Source organism: Sinocyclocheilus rhinocerous, unplaced genomic scaffold, assembly GCF_001515625.1.
Source record: "Sinocyclocheilus rhinocerous isolate Xijiao unplaced genomic scaffold, SAMN03320098_v1.1 scaffold1004, whole genome shotgun sequence".
In the NCBI taxonomy this organism is placed as follows: Eukaryota; Metazoa; Chordata; class Actinopteri; order Cypriniformes; family Cyprinidae; genus Sinocyclocheilus; species Sinocyclocheilus rhinocerous.
Genome location: NW_015627248.1, coordinates 1,918,769 through 1,929,050, shown reverse-complemented (window position 1 = coordinate 1,929,050; position 10,282 = coordinate 1,918,769). Strand labels below are relative to the sequence as shown.

The 10,282-nt window shown below is 36.4% G+C and overlaps 1 protein-coding gene across 1 annotated transcript in view; it reads left to right on the top strand.

Annotated features, from left to right (window-relative positions):
* The window catches only part of LOC107725721 (mitogen-activated protein kinase-binding protein 1-like), a 31,615-nt gene that overhangs the window by 14,790 nt on the left and 6,543 nt on the right, over positions 1 to 10,282 (top strand). Inside the window, exons 11-21 of the mRNA XM_016535104.1 lie at positions 3,220 to 3,345; positions 3,430 to 3,500; positions 4,433 to 4,554; positions 6,575 to 6,650; positions 6,754 to 6,865; positions 6,979 to 7,042; positions 7,142 to 7,261; positions 7,346 to 7,491; positions 7,684 to 7,730; positions 7,806 to 8,036; positions 8,426 to 8,553. Coding sequence (XP_016390590.1) covers positions 3,220 to 3,345; positions 3,430 to 3,500; positions 4,433 to 4,554; positions 6,575 to 6,650; positions 6,754 to 6,865; positions 6,979 to 7,042; positions 7,142 to 7,261; positions 7,346 to 7,491; positions 7,684 to 7,730; positions 7,806 to 8,036; positions 8,426 to 8,553 — 1,243 coding nt within the window. The remainder of the gene's footprint in view (positions 1 to 3,219; positions 3,346 to 3,429; positions 3,501 to 4,432; positions 4,555 to 6,574; positions 6,651 to 6,753; positions 6,866 to 6,978; positions 7,043 to 7,141; positions 7,262 to 7,345; positions 7,492 to 7,683; positions 7,731 to 7,805; positions 8,037 to 8,425; positions 8,554 to 10,282) is intronic.

Genomic DNA, 10,282 nt, shown 5'->3' with positions numbered 1-10,282 from the left:
CTGCATTATTATTTGTAAAATAGGGGCTTTATGCAGTGTGTGTATACATGGTTATAAGTATAATATTTCATTAATTTAGGGAAATTAACAAGTGTCTTAGCCCTCAAGGGACTATTTGGCCAACCAGCTTGTTCCTGCTTGAAAAGCAAAATGTTGTTGATAGTGTAAAAAACATCAACTTTGAAGCACATGCATTACTCAGCATTACTTACTACCTTCCAGTAACACTACATTCAACTAAGGTAAAATAGTAAAAAAAAAATAATAGTTCACTTAAATGGAACCGGAATCGTTAGGCAAAACTGGAACCGGAATCGGAAAATTTCTAACGATACCCAACCCTAGTGCTGAGTGTTTTTTTTTTTTTATAGATCTGTAGCTAATTAAATCCTGCACTGAGGTGCCGCTTAATGCCCCAGTAAAAAGGAAGTGCTGATCCAGCTCAGATGCTCAGCAGATGCTCTGTAACCTTGGAGTCGCCACTTCACACATATGCCTCCAGCAGTGTTTACAGCTAGTGTTTCCAGTTTAAACTTCACAGCTCAACCTGGTTCAACTTAAAACTGAAGTCATGTTTTCAATCTTAAAATACCCTCTCAATGTTCAATGTCCCAGCTTAATATACAGAGACAACAGTTAGTCATTTGTTGAGTTGATCTTTCTTTAAAAAGTTTAAATAATATGACATTGAAATGTTTGTTTGAACATCCTGACCATCCCGACATAGAAGCATTGGCTTAATAATGGACTTAGTTTTGGGCGGCACTACCTGTTTGACTGACCAATGGCAGATGCGGAAATGTTGCTTTAAGCACTATCACTAACATCTGTGACATGCTGTCAATTACAAAAGAAAATTATTCTTGTGCTTCAGGTTGTAGAAACAACAAAAAACACGCATCAGTATGCAAGCGAGCAGCATTGTGTGTAAATATTTAAAATATGCAGTTATCAATGCCACCATTTTTGTGGTGATCGACAGCATGCCACAGATGCTGCTGATAGAGCTTCAGTTGTAAATAACCCAGAAAGTTATTTTTCAGAGGAATTGAAAAGAAATAAAAGAGCCTTGGGTATCCATTTAAGAGAGCAGATGTGACACGGTTAGAGGATAGTGACATACCAGTAATAGTTGACCAAACAGTAGTTGATCCAAAATAAAAGATAATATACTTTGGAAACTGTCAGCGTTTGCAAAAAAGTGTAGCAGTACCATTGTATAAATAGAATACCACGGTATTATCATTGTGATAATGTTCCAGAACAATCATGCTCAAGTTTTTTCTGGGTAGTTGCTAGGATGCTACTTAATTATATATGGCTTAAGTCCAGTGTTATTTTAGAATTATTTATATACTTTTATAAAAATATTATATTTGTTTATTCATATTTTAAAATGTTCCGTTTTTGTTTTAATTTTAGTTTGTGTTAGCGATTTTGTTATATTAGTTTTTATTTAATCTATTTAGCTGTAGTAATGTAGTATTTTAACTTATTTAATTTCAGGTAGTTGCCGAGGCGATATTTCTAATTTTTGTTTAAAAATTTGAAGTTTTCATCTAATATTTATTTTTTGAATTTTGTTTTATTTTATTATTTTACATTTTTTAATTTTGATTATTTTATTTTTTAGATTTATTTCAATAAAGAAAACTATTATTTTTAATAATTTTACTTTTAGTTAACAATAACAACAATGCTTTGGTCCCTTCTTCAGTGTAAATCAATGGGATTTTTTTATGCTTATTCTTCCCTATTACGTTGGAAATGCCCCCAACCACCACTAACTAGCATAGTGTAATTCTCTCCAGTTTTCTAAAGCTCTTGAGACCCTATGCAGGGCTGGGGGTTTAGAGCAGGCGTATTGAGAGTCATTATCTTCCCCTGTTAAGTGCAGTTCAGTGTGAAGTTGTGCTGAGCATGTGTTGCCTTAGCTGGTGGTTTATATCAGGCTCAAGGCCAGACACTGAGTACAGCTCGATGAGAAACAGAACATCTGCTAGAACACACATAGAAGTACACAATCTCGCCGCCTTGCTTGCTTTCCTCTCCTGCTCTTTCGTGACACTGTGATAGGGTTCTCTCAGTTTAATGGACCATTGATCCCACCCACTGTAACAGGCCAAAAATGGCTTATCTACCATAATCTGCATGGTATTTAGACATTTTCTGCACTGAATTGTTTGGAATGGATGTAAAAAGGGTCAATTCAAAGGATCCTAACATACTTATAAACTTGCTCATTTGGTTTTGCTGTACCTGTTCAACATGCACTTCAAAAAACAATTGATCCATTCTAAATGGCCTGTGAGGATCTGTAATCCTCACGAGCTGCATTTTGATTCGTTTTTGCGGTGAAGAACATCACATTATCATTTGTGAGTCTGCTCTGCAGCCGGTAGAATATTAAGAGTTTTCAGATGGGAATCTCTTGACAGAGATGAATGCTCATTTCAACACGATCTGGCTCATTTCTTCTGCTTAGCGTTGCAGAAACATATCATGTTCTGTTCTCACACTGTTCTCACTTTCTTCACTGTGAGAAGTCACACATGAACACAGTGTGTTAGTGAATCAGCTTGTGGTGTGAAAAGTGCGAGAACAAAACCAGGAGCCGCTTTCAACGGCTCACAGGATATTGAACTTTTAAACACTATTTCAGAAATGCGGTTTGGCTGGTATATTCTTACAGAAATGTACTGAGGGGCTGCCGGCAATGGTATCAGATGATAATATCATGACATGTGTTAGTAAAATGAACACTGTATTCATGTACACTGCCATTCAAAGGTTGATGTAGAATGGAGTCGGTAATCGGTTGATCAAAATACAGTAAAAACAGTAATGTTCTGAAATATTGCAATTTAAAATAACGGTTTTCATTTTAATGTATTTAAAAATGTAATTTATTCCTGTGATGCAAAGCTGAATTTTCAGCATCATTACTCCAGTCTTCAGTGTGAGTGTTTACTATTGTCATTTTGCATTATTGACACACTATTTTCCTAATTAATGCTGTACAGTTGCTTTGACACAATCTGTATTGTTAAAAGCGCTATATAAATAAAGGTGACTTGACTTGACTTCAGTGTCACATGATCCTTCAGAAATCATTCTAATATGCTGATTTGCTGCTCAGGAAATTATCAATGTTCAAAGTAGATTCAGGATTTTTTGGCACATAGAAAATTTAATTTATGTTAAATATGTGTGTGTTAGGGCTGAAACTGTTAGCCACCGCCAGCAGAGACAGACTGATCCATGTTCTGGATGCGGATCAGGAATACAGCCTCCTGCAAACACTGGATGAACACTCTTCCTCTATCACTGCTGTCCGATTCGCTGGTGAGATCTTAACAGCCTTGCCAAGTTTTATTTAACAACAAATGCTGGAAATGTTCATGTGCGATGTCTTTGTTTCTGTTTCAGCTAACGATGGGAAAGTCAGAATGATCAGTTGCGGTGCTGATAAGAGCATCTATTTCCGCACTGCACAGAAGGTGAGATCACTTTTTGTCACATTTAGATGTTTATTATTTACCATAACCTATGATGTTTTCATTGGACATCTTTAAAATGGAAAGAGTGGCATTTCTTTCATTGAGTGACACAGAGTCCTGAGTCAGAGCTGTCAGATTCCTCAGGCCTCAAGAAACCGTTGCCAGAGATTCAAAGAACACCTGATTTAAATAGACACACAAGCACTTAACACCCGTCTGCAAATGAGATACCAGCGGCCAGTAATTAAGTGTGAGACACAAACAAGCACTTCTGACGTCCTAAATGAATCCTGAGATATCAACTTTGAAGTCTTTGAGTTTGTTTCTGAATGAACATTAAGAATTAAGAATAAAAATAAAGATCTGTTGAGATTAATCCACAAAACATTACGTAAAATTAAATATTGTCCAGTTAGAATTAACATTTATGTCCAAATGTCTGAGAAGAATAGTTATGTAATAGTTATACAAATTATCCATTGATATGGTGGTATTGAAATTGTAATCAATTCCTACATGTTTTAATAATTAGAGTTATTTTCTTTGTTTTCCTCTGAACGTCTGCATTTTCCTATTATACTCTTTTCTTACACTGTAATCTGCTTCTCAAAACCCTTAATCCAAACATAAAACCAGATTAAGGTGGACAATTGATTTATTAGTGGAATAAACTAATGGAGCAGATAGTGATCAGATGTGACGTCTTGAGGAGCTTGTGCAGCTGTAAAATCAGTTTTATTTCTGACCTTAATGTGACCCAGGACCAGGGATCATTAACAGACTGCTTGTAAATCCACTATATCATGCTTAAAGATTATTTCCATTCTCATTCTAGAGAAAAAAAACTCTAGGAAGAATAATGAACTTGTTTAAAGTAGTGTTTATATTAGTTATTCTTTGCACTGAACTAATCATTAAACATGCCAAAACAGAAAGAGGAGGGAACAGCATTCACACGTGCTCATCACATAGTGAGGAAGACTACTCTGTATGACATGGATGTGGACCCCACACAGAAATATGCTGTTATTGGATGTCAGGATCGCAGCATCAGGTTTGTTTTCTTGTTTTTTTGCAATATTGTTGTTATTAAAAGTAGTAAGAGTAGTAGTAGTCATATTATTATTATTATTATTATTATTATTATTATTATTATTATCCTGTCCTTTTGTGCATCTGCTACAGTTGAGCCTGTCCTCCAAGTAAATACAGGCTACTATTTGCTAATATATTTGTATCACTGTGAACTAGGGCTGCACGATAAATCGAAATGGAATCGAGGTCAGTGAACTACGGCTATGTGTAGTAAATTCTGCTCCATCTGAAAGCACGTGATGATAATTTCCTGCTGATTACAAAACCGGCATTAATATCAAAATGCGCATGACAATCGCATTCGATTAATCGTGCAGCCCTACTGTGAACGTGTTTTTGTATCTATATATACGTCAATGTGTTTTAATTTATTTATTTTCACAGTATCTTGACTCATTTATGAGGATATGACTGTATAAACGAGTGGTTTTTTTATATATATATATCTGGACCTCATCTGACAGGCATTACAGTCATTTGTAGCCAGGCTCACAAGCAGATTACCACTCAAGTATTTGTACAGTAGGATGGAATTAGAGGCTTGACTGGTTAATCCAGTCACATTTAGCATGTTGGAGACTGTGCACACACACACACACACACACACACACACACACTGAGTCAGCCTGTCTGTAGTGTCTGAGACACCTGACCAACCAAAATCATTAGACACAATCTGATTGTCTCATGTGATTACTTGGTGAATGTCACAAAAATTTAGAGGTCCTATTTTAAGTCTAAAGGGAAAAAAAAAATTATTTTGGAGCTTGAAACCCCCCCCCCCCCACACACACACAAAATATCCCATATAATATCCTTAATTTTTAAGTAAAGTAATATTTTTTTAATTATTAATTTAATTTTTATTTATTTTATTTTATTATTAAATGACCCAGACATGTTCTTGACAGTTTTGTGAGATTCGCCCTCCTGCTGACTTGAAAATTTTCAAGTTTTGCTCTTTATTCTTCAGTATTGGCACTCTTTTCCTCATTGTGTTTTGTTAGTCTCACTGTGCTGTCCCACACAACAGGGCAACATTAGGAAGGAACCAGCACAGTGCATGACTTGCAACTGTTTTCCTTTTGTTCATTCAAACTGACTGCAAATGTATTCTGCACTGTGGGCAAGAAAAATGCCAGGAATGTCGTGTATAATACAGCCAGCCATTTACTGCCTTTGTCTCATTCTCACTGGAAGCGGCGTCTTTTCTATGCTGTTAGTGCAGCGGTAATGAATGATCTTAAAAGAAGAAGGCCTGACCTATACAAATATATCAATAGAGTCAATAGTCAGTGCTGTAGGCCTCTGTACTGGAGCTCATTCTGGGTTTTCAATGCCTCTAATGGGCACAGACTCTTTTTTTTTTTTTTCCTGGTGTAAGTCATGTGAAGCCTGAGGGGTTTATTTGGCAGTGTGATTGTTTGATCTGCTGTAAGGAAATGACAGTTGAAGGCATAGCACCTCCAGGTGGCTGAAAAAAGAAGGGGGCAAAATGCATAATTCTGCAGCGCTTTTGCCAAGTCGAAAAGGAAGATTTAAATGGTGAAATTATACACTTTGTTTTATTCCCAGGCCACTTATAATGCTAGCCAAGGTTTTCTGAACCAAACCAGTCATTTTTTAAAGTTTGAGGTTGGTAAGATTATTAAATGTCTTTGAAAGAAGTTTGTTATGCACACCAAGGCTGCTTTTATTTGATTAAAAAATACAGTAAAAACAGTAATATTGTGAAATATTATTACAATTTAAAGAGACTGTTTTCTATTTTTATTTATTTTAAAATTGTATTTATTCCTGTGACGGGAAAGCTGAATTTTCACCATCATAACTCCAGGCTTCAGTGTCACATGATTCCTCAGAAATCATACTAATATACTGATTAGCTGCTCAAGAAACATTTCTTATTAATATTAATGTTGACAAAAGTTGAAATTGCTTCAATATAAAAATGGTTTCTGCTACTTTTTTATTTGCAGGATCTTTAACATCTGCAATGGCAAACAGAAGAAAGTCTACAAGGGCTCCCAAGGGGAGGACGGGACCGTTATCAAGGTAGGCAGACCTTGAATGAAAAGATTAGGTATTAAATTAGTTCAGATACTGCTTTTTATCTCAGTCATATGGTTATTGATCTGTCTGAATGCGTTTATTATAGGTTCAGACGGATCCCTCTGGTCTGTATGTGGCCACAAGCTGCTCAGACAAAAACATCAGCATCTTTGATTTCTACACTGGAGAATGTGTGGCCACCATGTTTGGCCATTCTGGTAAGATAAGCTTTGCATGTGAGATTATGCAGTTTATAATTCCTTATTTTAAAGAAAAACGTTTTTATCTCCTGAAATCAAGTCTAAGCATTGTGTTTGTTGGCCTCTTTTAGAGATTGTAACAGGAATGAAGTTTACTAATGACTGTAAAAATCTTATATCTGTGTCGGGAGACAGGTAAGTGTTCTGAAATCATCCATTTCTCAGATGAAGAATCCATTTTTGACTCAGTTTATCATATTACAATGTTAAATTTGCCTGCTGTTGTGTGTTCAGCTGTATCTTTGTGTGGCGGCTCTGTCCTGAGTTGACAATCAATATGAGACAACGGCTCTCAGACCTGAAACAGAACAGCAAACCTCAGAAAACCCCTCCAAATAAACAACACGCACTTAGGTATAAAGCCAATCACTCATTTGTTGCTTTTGCAATAACACAACTTGAAATGGTGATTTCATAATGTTTTCTGGTTTGTATCAGCACAAGGAAAGAAATCCACAGTGCCCCGGTCATTGGCACCATGTCGTCAGACAGTGACAAAGACGTGGAGGAAGAGGAGGGCATTGAGGAGGAAGATGAGATGTTCCCTCACATGTCATCGGGCAGCAGTGGTGGCGAGGAGACAGGTAATGCATCCGACATTCTCCAGCAGTCTTACTAAACTGGTTTGGCTTGTTATATATACTATATCCGGCTGTTTTGGGTTGGGTTGGGTTACGTTGTGTGATTTATTTATTTTTTTATTGGGCGGGACTTCTTCCAAATGTTTATTTTAAGCTTTGTGAGCTTCTAATATTAGTGTTTGTTTCTGTTGCAAGGATCATCCGAAGAAAAGCGCAATACTCTCAATTCACACATGAAGAAGGTAAGGAAGTTTGCATGATTTTAGCTTTCATTCTTTCATTTTGTTGGTTCTTTTTAACATTCTGTCTCTTATCAGCAATCGAACAGTTGTGAACATGAGGGTTCAGGTCCACGGCCAAGACGGCGCTGGTCCATGCGACTGGGTAGCATGGATCTGAAGGTGAAGTCCATGCTGGACCTGAGGCAGCTGGAGTCTTTCGCCAAGCCTTTCTTCCCCAGCAAAACCCAAGATGTTCATAAAAACCTTCCACCGCATAGGAACCAAGAACTAGGCAGCACCATCAGTCTGCAGACTATTGCTGCATGGGTAAGCTTTATATGAAAATAAGACATAGGCTACGTACACTTCTAACTGTAATATCTAATGTGATCAAGTATAGTGTCATGCAGCTAGACTTTTCACTATACCAGCATAAATCTGCTTCACGTTGCAGCTTAAATTGACAAACCACAGTTAATTTTTTAGATGAAATTCGAAATGTATGATGCAACAATAATAAACCTGCATGCAACAAAATGGAAACTCATTAGAATAATACTGCAGTGTCTACAACTGGTCTTAGATATAATACAGAAAAATCTGAATCAAATGAGATTGAGACCTCTTGAAATCAATGCCTTTTATTTGAGTGCTCATGAACGCAGACCTGTTTGTCTGTTCTGTCTCTTTTTTTGACTTGTACATCTTCTCTGTAGGTACCTGAAGAGAATGAACCAGGAGGACAAACACGTCCTCTTTACATCAGGCTGTCCCCTCAAACCCCAGAGACGGAGGTGCTGTATCCTGAGGGATGTGAAGAAGACCAAATCAGTCTCGCTGGCAGGTCAGTAAAACAAATTTTACTTTTTATTTACACTGTTTGTGTAAATATTCAGTATACATTGATTATTTCTGGCAACCCAACATTTCTGATCATTTCACACAAACTATCTTTAAAAAGGATACTCCACTCAAAAACAGAAATTATGTCATCATTTACTCACCCACACTTGGTTCCAAACCTGTGAGTTTCTCTCTTCTGTGGAACCCAAAGATACTTTGAAGAAATTTTTGAACAATATAATGGGATGTTGTACCCCGTGAATTTTATGTATTTTGGTTTTTTGAGATGCGCTTTATCTAGGGAGGTAAATTATTGTACGCTTAATATATTTTTTTGTTTGGGGCCGATGACTAGAATTAGAGTGAGTAACTCCGTTAAACGAAGGAGTTTAATAGTAATAATGTTATTAATGTCTGGGAACGTATCTCCAAACCCAGGTCCTCATGTTGCTTCAAACTTTACTACACCAGTCGAGTTGAGATCAAGGTCTGGATTGGGTTTTATACATTTAAATGTCCGTAGTCTGTTGCCTAAGTTGGATATGGTGTATATTTGGGCTGAAAATACAAATGCGGATGTTATAGTCATATCTGAATCTTGGCTCAATAAATCTATCACAGATAACGACATTAGTATTACTGGTTATAAGGTTTTTAGAGTAGATAGGTTAAAAAGGGGTGGGGGGGTAGCAATTTATGTCAAAGAACATCTTGAGGCATCATTAATACTTTCAGTGTCAATAGCTAAACAGTATGAACTATTAGCTTTAAATCTTTCTGTGTCTAAGACCCTTCAGCTCACTTTAGCTGGTTGTTACAGACCTCCTTCAGCTTCTAGCTGTGTTTTACATTCTATGATGCATTCATTGGCCTCTTTGAATTACAAGGAACTGATCTTAATGGGTGATTTTAATCTTAATTGGACGCACTCAATATCTGATGATTTTAAATTGTTTTGTGATAGTCATAATCTTTTTCAATTGGTAAATACACCCACTAGGCCTAATTTGAAATTCCCAGAAAAATCTACATTAATAGATCTTATTTTTACAAATGCTCCGCATAAATATTCTTCAGCTTCTGTATTTGCAAATGATATCAGTGACCACTGTGTTGTGGCAGTAGCCAGAGATACAAAGCTACCAAAGCAGAATCCGAGAATTATAACTAGGCGTTTTATGAAATATTTTAATGAGCAATCTTTTTTATATGATCTTGCTCAAATTGATTGGGATAAAATTACTTTAATTCCAGATGTGGATTGTGCTTGGGACTATTTTTATAATAGTTTTATGCCAATTATTAATAAGCACGCACCTTTGAGAAAACATAGAGTTAAACACCGGGACAATCCTTGGTTTTCAACTGCCCTATATGATCTTATCCAAGAGCGTGATGCAGCATGGGCTAAGGCCAGACAAACACATTTAAATTCTGACTGGCTACATTTTAAGCAGCTTCGTAATAAGTGTACAGTAGTGATTAGAAAGTCTAAATCCGATTACTTTCTTGACAAAACTACAGAAAATCTGACAAATCCTAGGAAGCTGTGGAAGAATATTAAAGTCCTAACCGGTAACAAAACATTTACAGAGCTTCCCCCTTGTATATTGACAGACTCTACTAAAATTACAGATAAAAAGCAAATGCTTAATAGTTTTAACAGTCACTTTATTGTATCAGGGTCTTTATTTCCAATAAGTAATGATATGACTTCTGATTTAGAATTT